The sequence below is a fragment of the Lobosporangium transversale genome (assembly GCF_002105155.1).
Source record: "Lobosporangium transversale strain NRRL 3116 chromosome Unknown BCR41scaffold_24, whole genome shotgun sequence".
Taxonomy (NCBI): Eukaryota; Fungi; Mortierellomycota; class Mortierellomycetes; order Mortierellales; family Mortierellaceae; genus Lobosporangium; species Lobosporangium transversale.
In genome coordinates, this window is record NW_019029002.1 from 334,640 (window position 1) to 358,109 (window position 23,470).

At 41.8% G+C, this 23,470-nt stretch overlaps 8 protein-coding genes across 8 annotated transcripts; 6 read left to right on the top strand and 2 right to left on the bottom strand.

Moving 5' to 3' along the window:
* Positions 1 to 363: 363 nt before the first annotated feature.
* BCR41DRAFT_307666 (Clathrin/coatomer adaptor, adaptin-like protein) lies at positions 364 to 2,790 on the top strand (the record flags this gene model as incomplete). Its single annotated transcript, XM_022020872.1, has 7 exons — positions 364 to 549; positions 663 to 746; positions 894 to 1,139; positions 1,235 to 1,571; positions 1,655 to 1,868; positions 1,967 to 2,132; positions 2,236 to 2,790. 7 exons carry the CDS (start codon positions 364 to 366, stop codon positions 2,788 to 2,790), a joined length of 1,788 nt encoding a protein of 595 aa, XP_021880317.1.
* A 662-nt stretch (positions 2,791 to 3,452) lies between these two features.
* On the top strand, positions 3,453 to 6,206 carry BCR41DRAFT_387334 (kinase-like domain-containing protein). The gene is made up of 6 exons (XM_022027885.1): positions 3,453 to 3,538; positions 3,620 to 4,114; positions 4,253 to 4,573; positions 4,703 to 4,889; positions 5,008 to 5,221; positions 5,360 to 6,206. The coding sequence occupies exons 1-6, from the start codon at positions 3,523 to 3,525 to the stop codon at positions 6,191 to 6,193; spliced, it is 2,067 nt and encodes a 688-aa protein (XP_021880318.1). The 5' UTR covers positions 3,453 to 3,522; the 3' UTR covers positions 6,194 to 6,206.
* A 239-nt stretch (positions 6,207 to 6,445) lies between these two features.
* Positions 6,446 to 7,806, top strand: BCR41DRAFT_324066 (high-affinity iron permease; the record flags this gene model as incomplete). Its single annotated transcript, XM_022021532.1, has 3 exons — positions 6,446 to 6,696; positions 6,788 to 6,855; positions 7,089 to 7,806. Coding segments are annotated over exons 1-3 (936 nt in total), but the record flags the coding sequence as incomplete, so codon positions are not given.
* An 856-nt stretch (positions 7,807 to 8,662) lies between these two features.
* Positions 8,663 to 10,200, top strand: BCR41DRAFT_355986 (hypothetical protein). Its single transcript, XM_022024563.1, has 4 exons — positions 8,663 to 8,930; positions 9,097 to 9,435; positions 9,532 to 9,728; positions 9,853 to 10,200. Exons 1-4 carry the CDS (start codon positions 8,690 to 8,692, stop codon positions 10,096 to 10,098), a joined length of 1,023 nt encoding a protein of 340 aa, XP_021880320.1. The 5' UTR covers positions 8,663 to 8,689; the 3' UTR covers positions 10,099 to 10,200.
* A 51-nt stretch (positions 10,201 to 10,251) lies between these two features.
* On the bottom strand, positions 10,252 to 11,053 carry BCR41DRAFT_355989 (hypothetical protein). The gene is made up of 3 exons (XM_022024564.1): positions 10,882 to 11,053; positions 10,541 to 10,653; positions 10,252 to 10,402 (listed from the first exon to the last, which is right to left on the bottom strand). Exons 1-3 carry the CDS (start codon positions 11,001 to 11,003, stop codon positions 10,302 to 10,304), a joined length of 336 nt encoding a protein of 111 aa, XP_021880321.1. The 5' UTR covers positions 11,004 to 11,053; the 3' UTR covers positions 10,252 to 10,301.
* A 255-nt stretch (positions 11,054 to 11,308) lies between these two features.
* On the bottom strand, positions 11,309 to 13,717 carry BCR41DRAFT_387338 (hypothetical protein). Its single transcript, XM_022027886.1, has 5 exons — positions 13,197 to 13,717; positions 12,988 to 13,088; positions 12,607 to 12,875; positions 12,298 to 12,503; positions 11,309 to 12,178 (listed from the first exon to the last, which is right to left on the bottom strand). Exons 1-5 carry the CDS (start codon positions 13,707 to 13,709, stop codon positions 11,372 to 11,374), a joined length of 1,896 nt encoding a protein of 631 aa, XP_021880322.1. The 5' UTR covers positions 13,710 to 13,717; the 3' UTR covers positions 11,309 to 11,371.
* Positions 13,718 to 13,869: 152 nt separating this feature from the next.
* On the top strand, positions 13,870 to 15,517 carry BCR41DRAFT_387339 (hypothetical protein). The gene is made up of 2 exons (XM_022027887.1): positions 13,870 to 14,538; positions 14,661 to 15,517. The coding sequence occupies exons 1-2, from the start codon at positions 14,157 to 14,159 to the stop codon at positions 15,473 to 15,475; spliced, it is 1,197 nt and encodes a 398-aa protein (XP_021880323.1). The 5' UTR covers positions 13,870 to 14,156; the 3' UTR covers positions 15,476 to 15,517.
* A 1,358-nt stretch (positions 15,518 to 16,875) lies between these two features.
* On the top strand, positions 16,876 to 23,401 carry BCR41DRAFT_371670 (hypothetical protein; the record flags this gene model as incomplete). Its single annotated transcript, XM_022026623.1, has 7 exons — positions 16,876 to 17,191; positions 18,005 to 18,100; positions 18,334 to 18,552; positions 18,649 to 18,963; positions 19,060 to 19,215; positions 19,313 to 20,556; positions 20,660 to 23,401. 7 exons carry the CDS (start codon positions 16,876 to 16,878, stop codon positions 23,399 to 23,401), a joined length of 5,088 nt encoding a protein of 1,695 aa, XP_021880324.1.
* Between the last annotated feature and the right edge of the window lie 69 nt (positions 23,402 to 23,470).

Here is a 23,470-nt window from a genome sequence, read left to right on the forward strand (position 1 = left end):
TTTCTTACATGCTACATGTCATTTGGCAAGTTGCTTTCATCGCCATTCCCATCTTGTCATTTTTGTTGAAATACCCCTGTCTTCTGCCCTATTCAGCTTTAAGTAATCTGATTCATTTGGTTTCGTGCCTAATAACTGAATAATTGCGCTATCAATATGGCCGCCGAGTTTATTAGACAAAACGCGCACAAGTTTTTTACTTCGAACAGGAAGGGTAAAGAATAAAGAGGTTCTTTTTTGACTGAAGTATACATACCACTGAACTATTAATACGGAGGAGAAAAAATTCGGTTCAAAAGGCTTGGAGTGTCTAAAATATGTAACTCCTCTAAATTCAATTACAATGTCGAAAAATCACGACGTATGATAATAAACACCTATAATAAAACAGGAGAAAATGCTGAACTACTGGCTGATCTGAACAGTGAGTACCGCGATCGTCGCAAGGATGCTGTTAAACGTGTCATTGCTAACATGACGGTGGGGAAGGATGTGAGCTCTTTATTTCCACATGTCGTCAAGAATATGCAAACGGAGGATTTGGAGATGGTAAACTTGCTTGGATACACTTTGGGCTGTGAGGAATGTCAACTTTATAGTCTTTCTAATGTATCTTCAGACATTAATGCCTTCCCCTCCCCCCTAATTTCTGTGAATGATAGAAAAAACTTGTATATCTTTATTTGATGAACTATGCAAAATCAAATCCAGACTTGGTTATCCTAGCTGTCAACACGTTTGTAAAGGTATGGGTCTCATTAGAACTAAACAAACGTTGTCGTGTTGATGATGAGACTATGAGGAAAGTTCGGTTTTCGTTGCAAGAGAGACTTTGACAAACCCTTTTAATCTATTTTATTATTATCATAATTTTCTGTATTCCTTTGTTCTAGGATACGGATCATGTTAACCCACTGATTCGTGCGCTTGCCATTCGTACTATGGGCTGTATCCGTGTCGATAAAATTTTGGATCACTTGTGCGAGCCGCTCAGGAAATGTTTGGAGGACGACGACCCATATGTGCGCAAGACTGCTGCTATCTGTGTCGCTAAACTATGGGATCTAGATCAGGAGAGAGCTTTGGAGAACGGATTTGTCACGATTTTGCAAGGACTCGTCTCGGATTCAAATCCCATGGTAAAAGCTGGGCCTTTCTGCTCATAAGCGTACCCAGTATAGTAAGAGTAAGGGGGCTTTTCCTAATATCGAATCAATTTGTTAACCTCTTATAGGTCGTCGCGAACGCGGTTACGGCTTTGGCTGAAATGCAGGAGTCTTCGGAAACTAAGGATATATTTGTAGTAAACGTGGCGATCATGAATAAGATGCTTGCAGCTTTGAATGAATGCACAGAATGGGGTCAGATTGCAATCTTAACATCGTTAGCAGAGTACAGGCCATTGGATTCCAAGGAGGCAGAGAGCATTTGTGAGCGAGTGATGCCCCGTCTGCAGCATGCCAATGGTTCCGTAGTACTATCTGCTATCAAAGTGCTCATGATTTTATTACGTTATATCAACAATGACGAATTCGTTAAAGGACTTATCAGGAAGATGTCTCCACCACTTGGTAAGCAACGTGCTCATCATTCATGCATGTTCCTTTATGAAATTATATCTCATTCAGCTCTTACTAACCCACATTTTTTTTAGTCACTCTACTTTCCTCAGCGCCTGAGGTTCAATATGTGTCACTCCGTAACATCAACTTGATTCTTCAAAAGCGACCAGATATTCTACAGAATGACGTCCGCGTATTTTTCTGTAAATACAACGATCCACCATATGTCAAGAGGGAAAAGCTCGAAATTATTATTAAGCTCTGTAATGACAAGAATATCGAACAAATCTTGTCTGAGCTCAAGGAGTAAGTCATTTTCGATAATTTATGACGATTCAGCAAGTATCATTTTTTCTTTTTCGAAATGAAATGGGATAATAATAGCATTACTGATGGATATTCAGGTATGCATCGGAGGTCGATGTTGATTTTGTCCGGAAAGCAGTGCGCGCTATTGGAAGATGCGCTATCAAGATTGACGAGGCATCTGAACGATGTGTCAATGTGTTACTGGATCTCATTAATACCAAGGTTAACTACGTCGTCCAAGAAGCTATCATTGTGATTAAGGTATGATGACATCCAGAGCCCTATCGGTGCAGCAATGTTGGTCGGATGATTGTAAGATCATATTAAGCTGATATATTTTATTTTGGTTCCTTTGCTATCGTAGGATATCTTCCGCAAATATCCTAAGCGCTATGAGGCTATCATTCCAACACTCTGTCAGAATCTTGACTCGTTAGACGAGCCTGAAGCCAAGGGCTCGTTGATCTGGATCATTGGAGAATATGCTGAGCGAATTGATAATGCAGATGAGTTAATTGAAAACTTTTTAGAGACATTCTTGGAAGAAAACTCTAGGGTGCAACTGCAGCTTCTGACTGCGACTGTCAAACTGTTCTTAAAGAAGCCTTCTCAGTCTGAGGAAATTGTACATCGAGTCCTCCAGACAGCAACAGAAGAGATCGACAATCCAGACACTAGAGACAGGGCATTTGTATACTGGAGATTGCTCTCGACAAACCCTCAGGCCGCAAAGGCGGTAGTTTTGTCAGAGAAGCCTCCTATCTCTGTGGAAACGAACACAGTTTCTCCCGCACTGATGGATGAGTTAATTAATAACATTTCCACACTCGCCTCGGTATACCACAAGCCCCCAACAGCATTCATGGGCAACAAGGCTTATAGTGCGGACGCTGTGAAGAAGGCAGCAGCAGCGGAGTAAGTCGAAACTTTTTTTTTTTTTTCTTTTTTTGGCAATAGTTGGTTGAATTGTATGATCAAGACAGCAAAATAACAAGTTTTTTCCATTATCCTTCAATTTCTGTATCTTAGTGCGAGAGATCAAGAGCAAATTATGGGCGACGCTGGTTTGGTGGATTCCCCTTCAGCACCAGGAGCACCCAAGAATGCAATGGCGGATCTGTTGGATCTCGACTTCGGCTCGTCAGAGCCTGTGCAAAACTCTTCGCCTGTGCCAAGTAATAACGCTCCAAATTATAACGCTGATTTGTTCGATATATCATCGGATATGTTTGGAGGTTCAAGTAGTATGAGCCAAAGTAGCAACATTATGTCGACCGGGCTTTCAGGGACTTCAAGCAATAATAATATAGGTGGATCTGGGTCTGACTTGTTTGGTGATCTCGGAGGGTTTGGACAGCCGCCTCAGCAGCAGCAGCAGCAGCAGCAGCAAAAGCCTCCAGGACAGTCTTCAACAATGAACGACCTCCTTGATTTATTTTAAAGACAATTGTTTAAATGCAATAATAAAAATGGCACATGTCATATACCATTGACTAAGAAAGTAAGGCCTGTCCACGTGTGGTGTAAACAGTTCTTCTGATTTTAGCTGTCATACAGCCTACCAATACCTTCTGCCTGCTGTTCATTGTAGATCATCCATTTTCTTCATTCCACTCCATTCCATTCCAATACCTTAGTTAAATCGCTGATAATGACCAATTCAGAAGGTAGGGTGATTTATTTTTTTTAATTCTTTGACGCCAATTTGCGTTGGTAAAAACTTTATTGACATAGTGCAATATTTATAGACGCCACTAAAGGTTTGACAAACCCATTTGCAGACAATGGAGATCGGACTCCACTCCATAGGGAAGAGCCAACAACTATGGATATCGACGACGCATGTGACGATGCCAGTGACACAGATTCAAGTATTTCGTCGTCATTACCTAGTTCATTCTACAGGGAAAACAGATTTACAGGACAAAGACGAGCATCAATCTCCGGCCTTTCTACACCGAAACACACTGAGCATCCTATCCTTCTCGCAGATGCAAGAGAAGCAGCAATACCCCGACGCCGCGTCATAACTAGTATTCCCACAGAGAACTCTGATGATGAGCTTATTTCGACCCCTACAAGAACAGGGCTTGGAAAGCAACGGCCAACATTTTCGAGATCAAGTTCATTATTGACACGTATGTACGAGAAAGGAACTCTTCTTGGAAAGCACCCACAATCGCCAAGCCCAGGAGATGAGCTTGGGATTCGGCCCAAGGGGCTTAAAAGTAATGGATCCAAAGGTATATAAGCTAGTCTGTAGTGCAATACATCATATCCATCGGAAAAAGGTTGTAAAATATACTTTCCTCTGCTATTTGGTTTAGTATTCATCAGTTAATTGTATCTTCGTCCCCACAACTTCATACTATTAAAAACAGGTAGCGATAGGATACCCGCTCTGCCCGATTTTTCGCTACTGGACGCAACAGAACTAGACCAGAGCACTCGATTATGTTCGCCAGTACATCCACCTGATTTTGGTACACCTCCGGGGACACCAAAACAAACACAGTCAATATTTGAGCCTTTTGACAACGATAGCAACAGTAGTAATAACGACGACAACCCATTCCTCGGCCCGCCAACACGTAAGGCGCGATTTGAGATGGATTACCTTTCTGAGAGTCAGTGGTATTCGGACTATCCGCATCATTTGACAGTGGATTATCTAGAAGATTTATTCAACCTGGATAGACGAGGTAAAGGACTTGCAGGGTTTATCAAGTATATCCTTAACCAGTTCTTCTTCTATTTTTGTTGTCGCTCGCATATTATGTCTCTTAATTGCTATGTGGTCACTCATGTACTAGTTTTATAAAATACGGTAGTGATGTTTACGAATACGAAATCAGGTTCAGGAAATTCTCCTAATTACTTAAAATCTAATTTTTATATCAATGAGCCACCTATTGGGATCGGAGCGTATTCAGACGTTCTCAAGGTTCAGAGCAAGCATAACAAAGAATTTTACGCTGTCAAGAAGCTCCTAAAGAGAGTACAAGGGGCAAGGGAAAGGTATGAATTTGCCCAAAAAGTTTATTGTCCTAAAGTCTTTTTTTTTGTAGCGCTTTAGAAATGTGATTTAATGGCCCTTTTTTTTTTTTTTTTTTTTTTTTTTTCTACACATACTTAGGAAGCATTATCTCAACGAGGTCAGGAATATGTGGCGCGTGGAAAAATCGTCTAACGTGTTACAATTACTAGAGGCGTGGGAGCAAAAGGGCAAGATCTATATGAGGATGGAATTGTGTAAGCTTGGAAATTTGAAATCAGCGCTGATGGCACAAAAGAGATATCGTGGAATCGATGAAAAGAGAGCATGGAAGTGCCTGCGAGACTTGGCTTCTGTAAGGAGAAATAGATACTTGTTATAATACGATTTAGATTACGGGCAGACTTTTTCGAAAAATCATTAATTTTTTATTTTTTTTATTTTTCTTATTTTTTTTATTTTTCTTATTTTTTTTATTATATATATACTCTAGGGTCTGAGGGCAATTCATGACAGCAACGTTATTCATTTAGATATCAAACCTGAAAATGTCTTTATCTCTTCTACAGGGGCTTTAAAGATAGGTGATTTTGGGCTTTCAATCACATATCCTATTGAGGTCAAGGACATCAATGAGGGAGACAAATTCTATTTGGCACAAGAGTTGCTGAATGGCCAATGCGGGAAATATTCAGACATCTTCAGTTTAGGTATATCCATGTATGAAATTATTACAAATCAAATTGGGGATCTACCTGGAGAAGGCCCTGCATGGCACTACCTCAGAGATGGTGAATTGAACATGAGTCAGTATATGATTCTGGAGAGTCAAACCAATGAGCCAGCTGTCACGCGTTCTATTCCAGTATTAGTGTCATCAACCTCCTCAGTCTCTCAAGAAGCAATAGTAGGGGGAATAGGAAAAGCAAAAGAAGCAGAAGGTACAAAAGAAGCAGGGGAGGCAGATGGGGTGAGAAAAGTAGAAATAGAAGGGATAGAGCAGGAAAGCGAAGTATCAGAACCATCGAGAAAGGAATTATCAGCAGAGTCTCCGGCACCATCACCGGTTGGGGAGGAATCTGCTAGCTCACCTGGTTCACCACTCAATCAGGCATCAAAATCGACCCATAGGTTCTTCTCCAAATCTATGGTAGATCTTATTAAAGAGATGATGCAACCTTCGTTTGAGCAACGGCCAACAGCAGCAACGATCTTGAAGCACCCAATGATCCAAAGCATTCTGATCAAGCGTGGTGGGCAATCGAGCAATGCAGGAGTGCGAGCATCTGATGAAGCCATGAGTGGGCTACTACTTCAGTCGATTTAAGAAAAACCTAGGCTTTTTTTTTTTTTTTTTTTTTTTTTTGCAAAAGGTCTTGATTGCTTCAACTTGGACCCTGAATTTCTATCGTGCGAATAAAGAGCATTGCATGTTCATGTTTAATCATCAAAAGTTCCTTTGTTGATATTCCAGGCATAGAAGCAAATGAAGTTGAGGTGTCCAGCATAGCCACTTTGTTAATACATTATCAAATGCAACATAATAACTATCATTTCTCTTCGCCCTGGATATACCATCAGCTCTTCTCATTTTTACTTGTGTCCTCATATAAGTCATTTATTTTTTTTACTACTCTGTTTGTTTTTTCATTTTTCTCAAAAAAAAAGACATTGCACTTCATGGGATTAGAAGAATACTTTTCAATTCCAATCTTTTTCATCATCTTTCGAGAGGTGACTGAAGCTGCCATCATTGTCTCTGTGTTACTGTCGTTCCTGAGTCAAGTCATTACTGACGATGGTGCCATGCGTAAGAGACTTTCTCATCAGGTACGATCTTTTTTTTTTTTTTTTTTTTTTTTAAATACCATTAGTGCGTCAGAGGAATGTTGATTTTTTTTTTTTTTATACGATATAACAGGTTTGGGCGGGAACTGCACTCGGGCTGTTTATATCGCTTGCAATCGGGGCAGGGTTTATTGTAGTTTGGTAAGTTAGCACAATGATTAAAAAAAAAAAAAAAAAAAAAAAAAGAATAGTCAACTTATGCTTGGAGCTGTTTGCTTTGAAGGAGCTCTCACACCTCACAGCATTCTTAAAATGAGCACGAGATAAAAAAGAAAGTGTTCCAGTGAAGAGGAACGTGCGCAGTATATTTGGGCAAAATGGCAATTGGCCGAACATTACTTGACACACGGTTTCTCTTCTATATATATTGTTAGGAACTTATATGCTACGAACCTTTGGGCAGCTAGTGAAGGCATCTGGGTTGGATGCTTTTCATTGGTTGCAGTAGTCATGATCACTGTGATGGGAGTAGCCATGTTGCGTACGAACCAAATGCAAGAGAAATGGAAGCAAAAACTAACGAAGGCCATGGACGACGAAAATGCACGTGGACTAGGTAATCAATCCCGTCGATACGCACTGTTTCTTCTTCCTCTGGTCACAGTTCTCCGTGAAGGGCTAGAGACTGTGGTCTTTATTGGAGGAGTAACCTTTGATGCTGAGCCCAAATCAATCCCTATCGCAGTCTTATCAGGTGTAGCATTGGGTATTTTTATTGGATTTGCGATTTATCGGGGTGGAAATAAGATGAGGTTGCATCCATTCTTTGTAGGATCAACATGTTTGCTATTGTTGATTGCTGCTGGTTTAGTAGCAAAGGGCATTGCAGCATTTGAAGCAGATCAATGGAGCAGACTTACAGGAGCACAGTCAGATGATGCAGGCACATTTGATCCTCGGGTTAACGTCTGGGCATTGAAGTGCTGTGATCCCAAACAACTTGACGCAGGTTGGTGGAGTGTTGCAAATGCATTAATTGGATGGAGCAATGTAGCCTCCTACTGGACATTAGGATTCTACATCTTTTATTGGACTTTGGTCTCGCTTTGGTTGATCCGCCTCAAGACCAAGAGGATTCAAAAAGCCATCAGGGACATTGCTTCATCCCAAAAACCTTTGCTAGCCGTGTCACCTATACGAGGTGTAAACCGACCTAGTGAGGATGAAGGGGACAGCGATAATTATCGCCCAGTTATTGTATCGTCATCTATATACCCGACTGACCACTATCATTATCAGTCGTTGGGAGGAGGCAGTGATATGACGCGTCGACATGATGGGTATGGTACCACTGCAGGGAATGAAGCAGCAGTTCCAGCTGCAGCAGGAGCAGAGATAAGCCCTGGCTGGCACGAATGACTCGCGATGGTGCCGCTGGAGTCGATCGCTTCCAAGACTCCAACGGTGCCACGACGATCAATTGTAGGTGGGATGGTGACGTCTCCAGGCAAGAAGCAAGATTAAGGATGTTGTATATTTTAATTTCTAAGGTTGCCTTTTTTTTTTGTAATACATATTAGCATGTAAAACCTCGTTCAATTTCTCGAATAAAATATCGTGCAAGTAAGATACATGATATGCGTGATGCATGTGAAATATGAGTCTGCATTTCAACATTTCTTGCAGATCCGCGTCGTGTTTTGATTTGTTGGATCAATGCCACGAGGAATAAATCAGAATGATTATAACCCTTAAGGTATTACTGGATTAGGTCAAATAGTATGTTGATGACAGGCTTTTTGATCAGATGGAAGTCGAATGAACAAAACACACAAACCTACTTTATCTGTTTTACTTTTATTCCTCATCCTTTTATTACATCCATTTCTTTTTTCTTTCCATCTTCCCTCCATCTTTGTTCAAAGGACTACACCCATTTCCAAATAGGCAGTTTTATTTTTTCTATTTTTTATTTTTGTTTTGTATATTTTTTGTAAAGCGACAATTTCCTATCCACTATAAGAGCAGGATAAAAATGACAGACCAAGCGGAAATTCTCCGGAAGCGTCGTGAAGCGCGGCAAAAAAAGATTCTTGCCTCAGGAGAGTCACGTCTGAGTAAGATTACAGGCACAGCTGGAACAAGCGCACAGGTGGCTCCTTCTCCTGCAGTGTTGCAGGCTCGAGAGGAGATGTTGAGGCGGGAACAAGAAGATGAGCGTTTAAAGGCTCTCAGAGCCGCAGGTGTCAATGTTGACAGCAACGGCAATGTTGAAGGTATACAAAAAAAAAAAAAAAAAAAAAAAAAAAAAGATAGGGACTACAGGACAATGGCGAAGTTAAAAGAGAAAAAGACGTGCTGTATCTTGAAATGCGGTGTAGAAACACAATTAATATATTTTACTAAGACTTTCTTTCTTTTCACCTTGGTGAATAATGATAGGCTCTCTGCAAAGGAGTATTGACGGTGAACAGGAGGAAGAGTTGGCTATGCCTAATTCGTCATCATTGCGTACGGGGACTCAAAGGATGAGTCGTCAACCCTCGTCATCCTCTACAACAACTACGACCCAAACAAACGCCACTACGACAACGACAACAACCGAAAAAGCATCTGATGCTGAAGCATTTAATAGCTCAGCTGCGGGGAGGACAGCCACACCTCCCAATATCCCAGACTATGATGCAGATCCAGATGATTCCATAGGTGCACCACCAGCCTATATTCCATCGAATCCATTCTTGAATAGTCCGTTTGCATCAGCACAACATCAAGCATTGACTAGAATGATGCAGGATGAAAGTAATAGCGGTTCAAGCTCTAGCAAGGCACAGGCCATGCAACAACAACAACAACAGAATCCGTTTGGAAATGTACCTCCAGGATTCACAGTGATTACACCACAAGTGGATCACTCTGCACGTTGGTGGAAGCTCCTGCACTTTGTTTTGTCAGTGCTGTTAGGATTTGGTATTGTATATAGAGAATACAGTCGGAATGGGGATTTGAGTCGATTTGAAGCATTGGCAGTAGAAAAACCATTGCCCTATGGCGCGTATCAAGTCGATCCTATTGTAAGTGATAGCTTCAATTTACTTTCAAGACATTTTATTGATCAGTTAATGTTAATCAACCTTTTCTTCGTATGACATATCCTCACTTTTTTCTTTTCTATTTTTTATTTTTGTGATATACTAGCCTGTGTTCTGGTACTTCATCACGATGGAGCTTATTTTGCAATCAACTCGAATGGTATTACATGGCGTGACAGCATCACCTAGCAGTACTTTAGGAACCATTGCAGGCTTCTTGCCTCCACCTTTTTCGGATATGATCAGAGTCTTTATGCGATATCGTCTAATTTGGACTTCAATGGTCAATGACCTATCGGTAGTAGTCTTTATTGTTGGCCTCACCATCACTTTTACTTACATGTTCTCCTAAAAAAAAAACATATACAGTCTACTTCTTCTTCCTTGGTTTTTGTTCCCTTGACAACTAATCGCGTATACACAACAATAACAAACGAAAGTTAAAAGAAAAAAGACAAAAAAAAAGTCTCTGAATGAACACTATGAAATGTCAAATGGATAAATATTCTTTATCAAATGCGTCTTTTAATTTTTTATTTTTAACCCTGTCTTCCTTTATGCTGATGCTGAACCCTCAGTAGTGACGCTCAGGAACTGCTTACAGATTTCACTAGACTGTGTCCTGGAGCAAGGAATTTTCTTGATCTCATTGTTAGCTATGAAGACATGATTAAATTTTTAAAATGTTAGCAAAAAAAGAGGGAAAAAAAAAAAAACAAGGCTCCCTTCCTTTTTTTTTTTTTTTTTTTTTTTTTTTCCTATCAAATCAAGATAATTGGCTATTCATCAGTTACCAAACTCAACGGTCAACTCAGGGCTGACACCAGGCTCCTTAACTTTCTTTACTTCGATCTGAATAGTAGGATTGTTATACTGGATCCTTGGTAAGTTTTCACGCAAAAAGTATCTAATTCCAGATTCCGGAGAGTTGTTTTTAGAGTGATAGGCGTGAGTGAATTAAACGAATGAACTAGGGGAGTTTTTTTTTTTTTTTTTTTTTTTTTCTTGTATCTTTCAATCCAAGATTCCTCTTCATTTAAATAGTTTTGTATGTTATTGAATCCAGAGAATATTTTATTCCTTGTGAACTAGCCGAGTCTCCATATTATATGTGCTTTTTTTTTTCCTATTTTACCTGGCGCCAGCATTATCAGATTTCCGAGAAAACATCAATGTCACTTTCTTGACATCAGAACGCAGGCGGATGGCACCAAGGCCATTACGAAGGTCATTAACAATAGTATGAATCTTAGACATGGTTTGCGTTGAAGATTCAGAAATGAATATGTGTTTTCAGCGCTGGTTTGATCCCCTTTTCCCTTTTCGGAAACAGTTGTCCAAGTCCAAATATTTAAAAAAGCAGTCTTGTTTTTTTTTGTTTTTTAATGAATTGCATGAAGCCACTTTGAATTAGTGCATTTTCAAATATGAATGGAATTGACTTTTAGTCTCTAGATATATTACTGTACAGAAAAGGATGACAGGCAGGTTGGAGGATTACCATTGTGGCTAAGAAATGAAATGAAAAAAAAAAAAAAAAAAAAAAAACGAAAACAAATGAAGTGAAAAGCTTGAAAGTATCCAGGAAGATAGATATTGAGATATGGCAGGAAACAGAGCGAAACTTAGAGCTCGGCATCTTTCATGTCCACATCTTGGCTCTGGGTTGTTGGAAGGACTGGTGCTGATGTCGATATTAATTCAAGTACAGGCCCTGTCGATGGTTGGTTTTCATAGGCAGTATTTACATGGGCAGTTGTGAGGGTTGGAGCATGAGCAAAAACAGATTGCGAAACACTAGGAAACTTGACATCATCCTCTTCGGGCTCCTCCTTGAATCTGAATTCTTCTTCCTCATCATCGCCACCATCCATACGTGCACGCTGTAGAGCCATTCGGATGGACGTATCAGATTCTCGACCCACACTTGATCGGGTACTTGATATATCGTCGCCTTCGACAGATGAGCCACGGTCCTTATACTCGTCATGTTGTTGCTGTTGCTGATGAGGGTGATGATAAGAGTCACTGTTGGTATTCCTCAGAGATACCTCAGTGCCGCCATTAATGTGATATTGATCTGCAGACCCTGTTGCTGTATTGAAGAGAGTGTTAGACTCTGTAGAGATATCATTTGTAGTTGTAATAGGAGTATCATTGGTGTTATCAACTTGGTTTTGGCTTTGATTTTGGTTTTGATCTTGGTTTTGATATTGGTCTTGATTATGATGAGGAAGTTGGTTATTGTGCCTCCGCCTGCTGGAAGGTCTTCTGTAAATTTCATATTCGTCCTCTTCAAAATCGTCATCATCATCAAAATTGTACTTTGGTTGGTTGAGTCGATTAGAGGATCGTGTCCGAGTTGTTCTTGTTGCTGCCAATTGATGTAATTCTGCTAGCCTTTGCATCTTCTTTTCCAAGCGCTCTTGTTTCTGTAAGCATTTAAAAGTATGAAGAATCAGGAGGGGAAATGACATATTAGGACATATATAATTGGAAAAAGAAATCCTTCCCAGCTATAAATCTGTGTGGGAGTGAGATAGTGGCGTACCAATTTCTCCTGGGCCATCTTCTCCTCAATAGGATCAATGATCTCTTCACGTAGTCTTTCTTGAAGTGCCTTCTCTGATTTTGAAGAGGTCTGGTTGAAAGAATCTACGAGAGCTTTGATCTCATCCAGACTACTAGCCACAGTCTCCCATCCAGTACTCTTCTTTTTGGGATTTTTAGTTTCTCTAAATACCCTAAGTGTGCCCTCTATCGGATGAGGCAGTGCAAAAAAGAAAAGAAAAAAAAAAGTTAACTCTTAGATGCAACAGCAGACTTGGTAAAAGAAAAAAAAAATTCAGTTGAAACTTACCTCCAAAATACCAGTAAATCCGTTTAGCTTGATCGATTCCGAATGGTGTGATAGAATAATGTTCCAAATCTTCTTCTATGGCTTGTCGGATGATGGCTCCTTCCTGCAATACCCAATGGACCAAGCCCTTAAGAATCTGGACCCTATCCTCAGGAGGGATCAGATAATAGTCGCCATAGTATTTCAATAGATTTTGATCGTACTCCATCTCGCCAGTCCTGAATTTGGAATCCAATGTTTCAGATAAAACTTTCTGCCATGTTGAAGAGCTTGAAAAGAAGATTACCAGATGTTAATCTTACACGGGTAGTCTTTTTTTTGGGGGGGAGGGGGGGTATAGATCATTCGAGACATGCATAGAGCAGAAAGATAAGGACCTACTCAACTGCCTTTTTACGGTTCAGCATATTAGAGAGTAGATTGGAATGAACTTCCTCAATACAAACGTTAGGTGTTTTCGACAATAGGCCAGCTTCCAAGTCCTAAAAGCAGAGATAGTATATTCCAATCATTCAGAAAATTTGACGGATATTAAGAATACAGATGTCACCAAGAAATACCCTCGGGAGAGAGTCATTATTTTTACCCACCTCTATTGAGAAATCATGTAGTGGACAGTTTTGTCTAAGCAGTGTCTTGAACTTGATCATAAACCCATAGACTAAAGCGATCTCCCAGTATGAAAGCAAGTTGGGATCTGAAAATGGTTTTGAAGGGTCCTGCTCATCTTGCTCCTGCTGTTGTTGTGTTAATGCACTCCTTGTGCGGGAGGCGAGTGCTCTTGTTTTTGTTATTGATTTTTTGTTACTGTGCTCATTCTCGTTATCACTGTTGAGAGATGCGGAATCGGAAAGAGCAGGGCTCAAACTACGTGAAGAGGATGTTAATGAAAGAGTCTCATCGTTGGTAGTGTTGTTGTTATCCTCATTACGTCCATTAGTTTGTCTTTGTGTCTGTGGAGGTTTGACAGTATCAGTAGCAGTAACGGCTTCAGCTTCAGCAGCAAGGGTCCGACGTTGTTTTGCCTCACGTTCAGCCTCTAGTTCCTGTTGCCTACGTGCTGACTGACGTGCTGATGCGCGAGCAGGTTGTGCTGATGACATGATTAAAACCAAGGTGGGATGTAAAAAGATAGAAAAAAATTTAATTTTATTGATGGATTGGGGCGCGTTTCAAAGCCACCGATCACTTTCCAAGATGGACAGGCAAAGCGACAAAGCACACGGATGTGTTACTGCAAGATGTTTTTTATCCTTTATTGCACTGAAAGTAGTTTTTTTTAGGACCGTATTCAATTCAAAAAAGGTCATGTCCTTTCGGCTGACTCTTTGTTGCGTATTGTACGCGTGTTTGTGTGTAATTTGATACAATTCGATTGGCCAGTTCCCCATAGATGGGTAGAAAACATCCTTTTTATTTCTTTAGGCTTCTTATTCCTTCCAATCTACTACTTCACTTTTTTTTTCCCTCTTTCTCATTTTTTTCTTTTCTCACAGACACCGATTCCTTTCCTTTCTGTACAGCAACTTTTGCAATAATATCTTTCAATCATGTCTGATCCCATTTCAATCAATGTCAAGGCTTCAAATGACCAAAAGTACGTCATCTCCATCAGTGTCACAGAGACTGTGCTTGACTTCAAGAAGAAGATTGCAGAGAAATGTGATACTCCTGCAGATAAGATGAGACTCATTTATTCAGGACGTGTTCTTAAAGATGCAGACACTCTTGAGACCTACAAAGTCGCAGAAGGTCATACCGTCCACATGGTCAAGAGTCAAGGTGCTGCTGCTAGTACCTCGTCAACTGCTTCTACAGTCCCTTCTACTACTACATCTTCGTCTACTACATCAACACCCACTGCTACTACCACAACATCAACCCCTACCACGACCTCAAATACAACATCGACTTCAAGTGGTACTACTGCTGGTATGGGAAGCAAAAAAATAAAAAAAAATAAAAAAAAAAAAAAAAAAGAAAGTTCTGTTGTCACAGTTAGTCATGTCTACGCAAGCATGCTAACATTTTAATTTGACTTTATTCCGAAATAGATCCCTTTGGAACTGGAGCTGGAGCGTTGCCTAACCCTTGGGCTAGCATGATGGGTGGCATGGGCGGTATGGGTGGTATGGGTGGTATGGGTGGTATGGGCGGTTTTGGAGGAATGGGAGGCATGCCAGGCATGGATACCAATATGATGAATCAAATGATGCAGGATCCCAACTTTGCACAGTACATGTCCAACATGTTACAGAATCCTCAAGTACTTGAGTCTATGATTGCTATGAATCCCACTTTGGCTGCTATGGGTCCTGAGGTTCGCCAGATGCTTCAGTCTCCACAGTTTCAGCAGATGATCTCCAACCCGGAAATGCTGCGTCAGGTTGCACAAATGAGCCAGCAAATGGGTGATATGGGCGGTATGGGCGGTATGGGCGGTATGGGCGGTTTTGGTGGTGGCGCACCTGGAGGTATGTATAATCCTTGGGGATCCAATACGACTACTACACCAACTTCAGCAGCTTCGCCTAATACTACTTCGACTCCTGGTACAGCCGCTGGTACAACACCTGCTCAGAACCCCTTCGCAGCATTTGGTAGCTCCGGTACTCCAGCAGTCGGAAATGTAAATCCTATGGCGCAATATTGGGCACAACAGATGGCTGCCATGGGCGGTGCTGGTGGATTTGGAGCACCTACTCAACCTACTCAGCCTGCTCAGCCTCCAGAGGAACGTTTCCAGGTCCAGTTGCAACAGTTGAACGAGATGGGATTCTATGATGCCGCCAAGAATATTCGTGCATTACTTGCGTCTGGAGGAAACGTGAACGGCGCCATTGAGATGTTGTTTGCAAACAATTTTTGATAGATAAAACGAAACGACGACAATACATTCTTTGACTGTGATAAAACAAAAAAAAAAAAAAAAAAAGGAAGCATAGATGAGTATATGCTCCCTTATGATATTTGTGCAAACATGAAGCCGATTTTTCTTAATTCATTGTACAAATTAGAAGTCGTCCTTCAACGCATGAAAGTCGCATTGTTCACCACACTTTTAATAAATAAAGCAAAATTTTGAAACCCAAATAAGCATGGACTCGTTTTCTTTGACTATACTTAAAGAGTTTATTTAATCAAATAATTATTGCAAGTAAGGCAGTTTTACAGTTTTATTATTTTAGTAGGGAGCCAACATGGGGCCATTGTATATAAGAAGAAAAAAGCAGGATCGGAGAGATTTTTAAAAAAAAGCATGTATTTAATAATATCCAAATCTACAGATACCAACAATATCAAGAATATCAAGCAAACCATTGGTTACGAGCTATTTCGAGGATATTGTTGCTAATCACTAGTCTCTCGTTGTGTTACACAGTCCCGACAAGGTTCAGATATTTATTACGACCTCAAACATAATATATCAGACAGCTAAACCATGCTAATCAGACAAGCAGATGGAGAATGAGATGAGAAAGATGAAAGATGATGCCGATAAAGAAAGTAGGTATCTTACTTTTTTTTTTTTTCTTTTTTAATTAACTCTTCTTCACCCTCGCTTCTTTTTTTTCTTACCTTATAATTACTTCTCTGTCCCTCATCTTCCATCCATCCAACAAAGGGGGGTGCCAACTTTCATCTTTCTCTTTCTCTCTTCCTGTCTGCCTGTCTGCCTGTCTCGACAGCACCCTTTTCTTCTCTCTTCCTCTCCCTTGCACTTTGCCCTATTCTTTCTTTTGCTCTATTCTTCTTTCTCTTATTCATTCATTAATATCTCTTTTACTTTTGCTGCTCTCGGCTCCCTATAGTCTTGTGTCCTGTGCCTGCGCCTGGCTTCTTATCCGTTCCCGGTCTTCCATTCGTGCCTCTCTTCTCCCTAATTTGCATTCATTGCTGTAATATCATTCTTCGAAATTTAGAACCATGGCAGGTCTTTTCACTAAAAAGAAAAAAGAAGACAGCAATGCAAAACAACAACAGCAACAGCAACAGCAACAGCAACAACAGCAACAGCAACAACAACAGCAACAGCAGCAACAACAGCAACAGCAACAGCAACAGCAACAGCAACAGCAACAGCAGCAGCAACAGCAACAACAACAACAGCAGCAGCAGCAGCAGCAGCAGCAACGACCAGCCCCACCATCCAGTGGTCTTGGACTAAATAGCAACAATGGCAGTTCAAACAACTTGCTTTATAATAATAATGACAGTAACAATAGTATCAATAATCAATATCAAGCGCATGCATATCAACAATCACCAATGAGTCCTATGAGTCCTACAAGTTCAATAAACAACAGTATTGCATCTAATTTTCAACCACAACAACCACAACAACAACTGCAACAACAACTGCCATCAGGACACAATGGTGCGCCAGCTAACTCTAATTCATCAGCAGCTGTAGCAGCTCTACCGCCTCCACAATTGTTTTGGACACAACGTCGCACTCTTGGGATCAACCCCTTTCCACGGTTTCAGCATTCGAGCTCTGTTACCGCCATAGGGACTGAGATCTTTGTATACGGAGGCATTCAGCATGGAGTGCCTCAAGATGGACTGTTTGTCATTGATTCTGGTAATGAATATTGCTTGCATGCATATAAATCATAGTTAATGAAAAGTCATTTTATTTTTATATATGTCTGTCCCATCTCAGGAGCAAAAAAGAAGAGCATAGGGAGAAATGGTAGTAGAGTTATGTTTGCACCATGAGAAGGGAGCGAGAGCAAAGGTTCCTGATCTGGTCGAGGAAGGTCTTTTTGATATGCTGCTACAGTTATTAAAATGCATCTTTTTTGAGAAAGATGGACTGGATCGGCGAGAGCACAATTATGCCCTCAACGTTTCTTGTCCCTCAATCTCGGCCTCCTGGAGAATACTTTTAATTCTTTTCTTGGAGTGAAGGGTCAATGGCTCTGAGCACAATTTCCCTACTTGCAGCTCTCTCTCATTTACTTGCAATCTTAATTTTTTTTTTTTTTTTTTTTTTTTGCGTGGCTATCAATGACAATGCAATGCTCGCTTTCCATAATTATACATATTTCTCTTTCTTTTTCAAATGTGCCTGATTTTAACCCTCTGGAGTCAGCGTGGCTATTCTTCATTGTTGCGTTCCATGCTCATTAATTAGTTCAACCATAAAACCATTAGAGAAGGGAGGGATGACAGCATTGCTTTTTTAGGCTCATACTTTTTACCTTTCAACCACCAATTCCAATGCTCTATTTTTTTTTATGCAGCCCTAAAAGCCAACAAATGGGTTAATGTCTCGAGAATTGCTAATTATAACCCTGACTTTCCCTTTTTTACCCTTGATTTGCTTCCCACATCCTTTCTTGTGCATACTTGGCATACACAACTGACAATTGTCATTTCTTTTATCTGATAGTTTCTCTACAATGCCAGGCTATTACCTCCACAAGTCCGGACCGACCAATGGCCAAGAGCGGGCATACTGCTGTGAATATTGGTCAATATATCATTTGTAAGTGGAAATCCTTACTATTACCACTGGTATTGTCACTTAGTTTTTGTTTTCCATTTTTCATGTGGAATTGCAGACACGCCGCTTATCTGGGGCTGTTTGCATATTCCATCAATATTGGTTTAATAGAATCTGAATAATAGGATTCATGATCATGTCGCACCAACTACAACAATAATCGACAATAAAAAGAGTTAACATCGACATTGCTATTATTCTCAACAACTATCTAGGTTTTGGTGGTTGGGACCAAACGACAGGGCAATGCGATGATAGTCTGCATGTGCTGCACACCGTTCGCAAAGAATGGAACAAACCACCTATCCAAGGACCACTGCCCACACCGCGTCACTCGCATTCTGGATGCGGCATTGGAACCACAATGTATATTTTTGGAGGACAGATTGATAACTACTATCTTGGAGACTTGGTCTCATTTGACATGAAAACAAGTAAGAGAAATATCAATCTTTTTCTTTCCTGATGAATGAACTTTTACTCGCTCAGAACTGACTGTGACGAATGTCTCCTGTTTATGTATAACACAGTCACGCAGAACCCTCGTTGGGAAGTGATTGAACCAAAATCAGAGGCATCACCACCAGCAAGAGCAGGCCATTCAGCAGCGGTGTATGAAGGCAAAATCTACATCTTTGGAGGAGCGGACGCTGATTATTTCTACAACGATATCTGGTGTTTTGATGTTCGAACCAGTATTTGGAAACCGATTGCAGCATCTGGATATTTGCCCTCTGGACGTTTCGGACATTCCTGTACAATTGTCGATGGTGTTCTGTATATCTTTGGAGGCAGTAGCCCCGATGGTTCAGAGCTTAATGATGCCTATGCATTCAAAATCAATGGTAATCATTAATAGTCTGATTCTAGAGATACAAACAGAGTGTGATATAGCAAAAGGATGCAGATCTTGATCGATTTTTTTCCCCCCCTCCTCTTAGAACGTCGATGGTATCTCTTTCAAAATATCGGCCCTGCTCCCAGTCCTCGAAGTGGACACACCATGTGCACAGTTAAGGACAAGATCTTTTTACTTGGTGGCAATTCTGAGCGGGCCGACTTAGATGATGGTGGGGCGCTCTACTACATCGAAATTCGTAAGTTGAAATCCGATTAGCATCAAAAAAAAAAAAAAAAAAAAAAGTGGTGTTCCTGGAGAACTGATCTTTTCACTTTTTGATGTGTCTTTACTAGCGAAAATCCGCTTCCCTGATGCTCAGCTAAATACACCCCGTCAAGCTCCATCCTCAAGACTCGCTTCTCAACCCTCACCATCTCTTCAACCACAACAGCAATCACAACAGCAATCACAGCAGCCATTGCAAGCAGAGGTACCTTCCGAATATGACCCTCAGTCTGCGCAAGGAGTAGGAGCAGGAAATTCTAATAGGCTAGATCGGCCAGATCGTTCGGCACGCCCTATCACACAACGGCCTACTTCACCAGCAGCGTTTGGCTCCAACAACATGGATCAACAACAGGCATCAGCGAACATGAATAACTCACAGCACACAAGACAGCCAATGAATTCTCAACAAAGCCAGTGGCCCATGGGTGTACCGCCTCGTGGAGCAAGTGCTGGACAGACCACAAAGAATGGTGGAGAAATGGATAATGAAAGCCCTGTCATCAGTCGTAGGACCATGCAAATGTCCTCAGCACCAATTCCAAATACTGGGGGAGCAGCACCTCCCTCACTTCGTAGTGGAGTGAATAACCAACCACCAGGGTCAGGGGAGTTGAACCCTACAATGACCAGATCTGAGAGAGACCGCTGGGCTAAGAATAGCAACGGTATGGTTTCACCAGCAGCTCCAACGAACATTCGAAGAGAAGATGAGATCAACTCAGATGCAGCAGATACCTTTGCCTCCTCTCAAGGATCTCAAGTGGCTCAAGGGGCAGGGGGAGCGTCATATTTCCCCCCACCCCCTTCATCTTCTGGATCAACAGCATCTGCAAACATGCGGCAAAATGGTACATCGTCTCCAACGCTCTCTGCACAGAATTCTTCACAGCATGGAAGATCGCCATCACCTGCTACAGCTTCACAGCGAGCACATGCTCGTGGACAGAATGCCTCTGCTTCATCGCCCCATTTGCCATCAGCAGCAGGTGGCGAAGCTTATCCCAATACTTCGGCCTTATCTTCTACAGATATGGGACGCCTGAATCAACTGGAACAGCAGATGAAAGAGCGTGATGAACAGTTGGAAGTGATGAGGCGGCGCGAAAACTGGCTGGTGACTGAGGTTCTATTGGCACGACAGGTCTCTGGCAGCAGAAGTGGACAAAATAAATCGGAGCAAGATTCGAATGATGACCAGCTGTTGATTGCTGAGCTTGAAAAGGAGATGGAGAACCAACAGTTGGAAGATCATCAACTTAAGGTCACCAAAGCATTACTCAAACTCAAGGATGAATTGCGACGTGCCAAGGTAAGAGGAAATAGGAAATAGGAAATAGGAAATAGGAAATAGAAAAAAAAAAAAAAAGTGTCGTTGCTTATATTAGTGAATTTTTTTATGATTATGCTTTTAGATGTCGATTGCAACTCAATCCCAGGCTGCATCATTCAAGATCAGAGAAGCTGAGCGTATCCGCACAGGTGCCCTTCAAGAAGCCGCATACCTAAAAGCCAAACTCTCATCTTTGTCCTCTTCTAACCCTGATTCATCTGCCTTAGCGCGGATCGAGACTGACAGAGCCATGGATCTTGAGAAGCGATTGACTTCAGCCCTTTCAGAAATGGAGACTTTAGAGCTACAGTTCACAAAGAGTCAAGAAATGTTGCAACAAGAAAAGATGGCCAGACTGGCGGCTGAGGAACGATCGAATGATTCCACTATTTTAGCAGAACAGGCACAAGCAGCTCATACTAGAGCTCTGGCTGAATTGGCGAGTCTGCACAGTCGAGCTGCCAAGGCTGAACAAGAGTCTCGAGAGTATGCCACTCAATTAGTAGAATCTCAAGCTGGGTTCTCGGGACATCAATCTCAGTCATCAGGTCTGATGGCCAAGATTAAAGAGCTAAAGCAACAAATTGAAGAGCATCAAACAGCTCTGGAAAGGACTCAAATGGCATATTCTGCTGCAAATGAACGAGCCTCGAGAGCCGAGACTATGTATGAGGAATCTTCTGGAAAGTTTGAAAAGATGGAGAGTCTCCGAGCAGAGATGGCTAGTGATCTATCTCGGTACAAGACTGAGAATGAGCGCTTACAATCTAAAGTCGAGGATCTGGAGGGGCGATGGCAAATCTCGAAGGATGAGGTTGTCACGCTTCGTAAACTAGTTGAAGATGGGCTGGGTGCTTTCAACCCTCGTAGCAAATCGCAGAATGAAGGGATGCCTGCGGCACGCAAACATGATAGTATTGCGATCTTAAACACAGTCTCCAAGGTTTCGGAATTAGAGCATGAATTGAGCTCCCTTCGAGTGTTACACAAGAATTCCCAGGCCGCTGCCTCGAAATCTGCAACAGAATTGGCAGATGCCATGATTGAACTCTCAAGACTGGAGCAAAGTTCGATGAAGTCCAAAGCAGAAACCATTTCGTTGCAGCGTCACCTAGCACAGGAACGAGAGACTGCTACAGCTTTGAGAAACGAGTTGAGTAGGACTGAACAAGAGTTAGAGGTCAAGGTCAAGGAATTGGAAAATAATGAGGTTCAATTGGGATTACTGAAGGATGTGATGCGGGAAAAGGGCATCATTGCTGAAGATGTGATGATGCTTCGGTCCGTTTCAAGTTCTGCATCAGGCGCTCGCAGCGCTTCTGGTGATTCTGCAGCCGCTTTAGAGGCTAAAGTTAGGCAGCTCGAAGGAAGAGTTCAGTCATTGGAGCTGGAATTGGAGCAAGTAGATCAACAGCGTCAAGCAGCAGTCCAACATTCTGAGAAATCAACTTCCATGTCAAGAAAACTCAGAAGCGATCTTGCAGCAGCAACTCAAGAGAAGGAGTCTCTCCAAGCCATGTTGGAGCAGCTTCAGCAAACTCATGCTCGATGTGGCAACGAACCGCCCTCATCAGGTGGTTCTCGCAACAACGCTGGACAAATGAATGATGATGAGCGCCGAAGCTTGCACAAACAAATCAAAGAGTTGCAGAATCGCCTTGCAGAATCCGAGAAATATGCTGCAGAGCTCTCTCAGAAGGTTGTGGCGATGACAGAAAGAGTCGATGAAGTCCAGACTTTGAATGAGGCTATTGCTGAGCAACTTGAATCTGTTCAAGAACAGGCGGATGCGTTCAAGAAAAAGGCCCAAGAGACAATCCAGATCTTGGAAGGGGATAATTCTGTTTTGGAGGCTAGATTGCAGGATTCTGAAAAGAAGGTCATGTTGTTATTGGATGATATGCAAAACAGTCTCACGACCACAGATGGTAGCATCGGCGGTGGTACTGTGGGACAAAACAACAGTTCACCATACGGCTCTGCCAATCTTTTGGGGACTCATCAGCAAGTGAATCAGCAGATGGTGGGGGGATCGCCATCATTGAGGCCTATGAACGCTCGTCTTCACAATACTACTGGCGGTACTCCTAGAAGCAGCAGTCGGACCAGCAACGGCCGTTCAGGAAGTGGCAACAGCAGGCCCATCAATTCTACGTCACCCTCAGGTCTTTCAGGTCAAAGGAGGAACAACAACAGCAGCCTCGGAAATAGCCCTAGCCCTAATCAGCAACAATATATCCCCGAGGAGGATGTGTACAACTATGGCGGTGTAAACAATAATAATCAGCACCAGACCAATGGAAGTGCTGCAGGTGGACATGGACAGTACCCGCGTGCTGAGTTTGAAGATGAAGAGGATCCTAACTCGATTGCGTATCGTGACTCTATGGATTCAATCACTCGTGAACTCGAGATGCTGAAGGTACCATGGAACAAAGCTTCTGGAGGAGGAGGGTCAGACACTAGTAACGGTAGTAATGGTCGAAAGTCGACTTCTCCACTTCAGAGGCCATATCAACAGCAGCAATCCCCATCTCCATCTCAACAGCAACAACAGCAGAAGACGACAACAAACGGTAATTATTACGGTAGTGGGAATGGGACTGGGGCCGGAGGTAGAAACAAGTATATGTACGACGAAGATGATGACGAGGATGGTGAAGCAAGTTATTTGACTCATCTCCAACCACGTCAATACCAACAACAGCAACAGTCCAGTGGCCCTCTCGATACTACCCGCTCGTTCAATGACCGCAGCGCTTCACGACTCAAGGAGTATGAACAGATGATTGATGAGATTGAAAATGCAAGAAGACAGCAATAAGAATCACACACTCAACCTCAGTCGCGATCCATTTAACAACTTGAACAAACGTTTTAACAATACTCAATG

What these genes read in the sequence shown, in the direction of transcription:
- BCR41DRAFT_387334 (XM_022027885.1), top strand. An exon ending in TAAAAGTAATGGATCCAAAG is followed by an intron (nt 4,115 to 4,252) that starts GTATATAAGCTA and finishes TATTAAAAACAG; the next exon opens with GTAGCGATAGGATACCCGCT. An exon ending in GTACAAGGGGCAAGGGAAAG is followed by an intron (nt 4,890 to 5,007) that starts GTATGAATTTGC and finishes ACACATACTTAG; the next exon opens with GAAGCATTATCTCAACGAGG.
- BCR41DRAFT_355986 (XM_022024563.1), top strand. Translation starts at nt 8,690, where the DNA reads ATGACAGACCAAGCGGAAATTCTCCGGAAGCGTCGTGAAGCGCGGCAA. An exon ending in CAGCAACGGCAATGTTGAAG is followed by an intron (nt 8,931 to 9,096) that starts GTATACAAAAAA and finishes GAATAATGATAG; the next exon opens with GCTCTCTGCAAAGGAGTATT. An exon ending in AGCACAACATCAAGCATTGA is followed by an intron (nt 9,436 to 9,531) that starts CTAGAATGATGC and finishes TTGGAAATGTAC; the next exon opens with CTCCAGGATTCACAGTGATT.
- BCR41DRAFT_355989 (XM_022024564.1), bottom strand. Translation starts at nt 11,003, where the DNA reads ATGTCTAAGATTCATACTATTGTTAATGACCTTCGTAATGGCCTTGGT. An exon ending in TCTGATAATGCTGGCGCCAG is followed by an intron (nt 10,654 to 10,881) that starts GTAAAATAGGAA and finishes ATCTGGAATTAG; the next exon opens with ATACTTTTTGCGTGAAAACT. An exon ending in TGAGTTGACCGTTGAGTTTG is followed by an intron (nt 10,403 to 10,540) that starts GTAACTGATGAA and finishes ATGTCTTCATAG; the next exon opens with CTAACAATGAGATCAAGAAA.
- BCR41DRAFT_387338 (XM_022027886.1), bottom strand. Translation starts at nt 13,709, where the DNA reads ATGTCATCAGCACAACCTGCTCGCGCATCAGCACGTCAGTCAGCACGT. An exon ending in GATTTACTGGTATTTTGGAG is followed by an intron (nt 12,504 to 12,606) that starts GTAAGTTTCAAC and finishes CTCATCCGATAG; the next exon opens with AGGGCACACTTAGGGTATTT. An exon ending in AGATGGCCCAGGAGAAATTG is followed by an intron (nt 12,179 to 12,297) that starts GTACGCCACTAT and finishes AAATGCTTACAG; the next exon opens with AAACAAGAGCGCTTGGAAAA.
- BCR41DRAFT_387339 (XM_022027887.1), top strand. Translation starts at nt 14,157, where the DNA reads ATGTCTGATCCCATTTCAATCAATGTCAAGGCTTCAAATGACCAAAAG. An exon ending in TTCAAGTGGTACTACTGCTG is followed by an intron (nt 14,539 to 14,660) that starts GTATGGGAAGCA and finishes ATTCCGAAATAG; the next exon opens with ATCCCTTTGGAACTGGAGCT.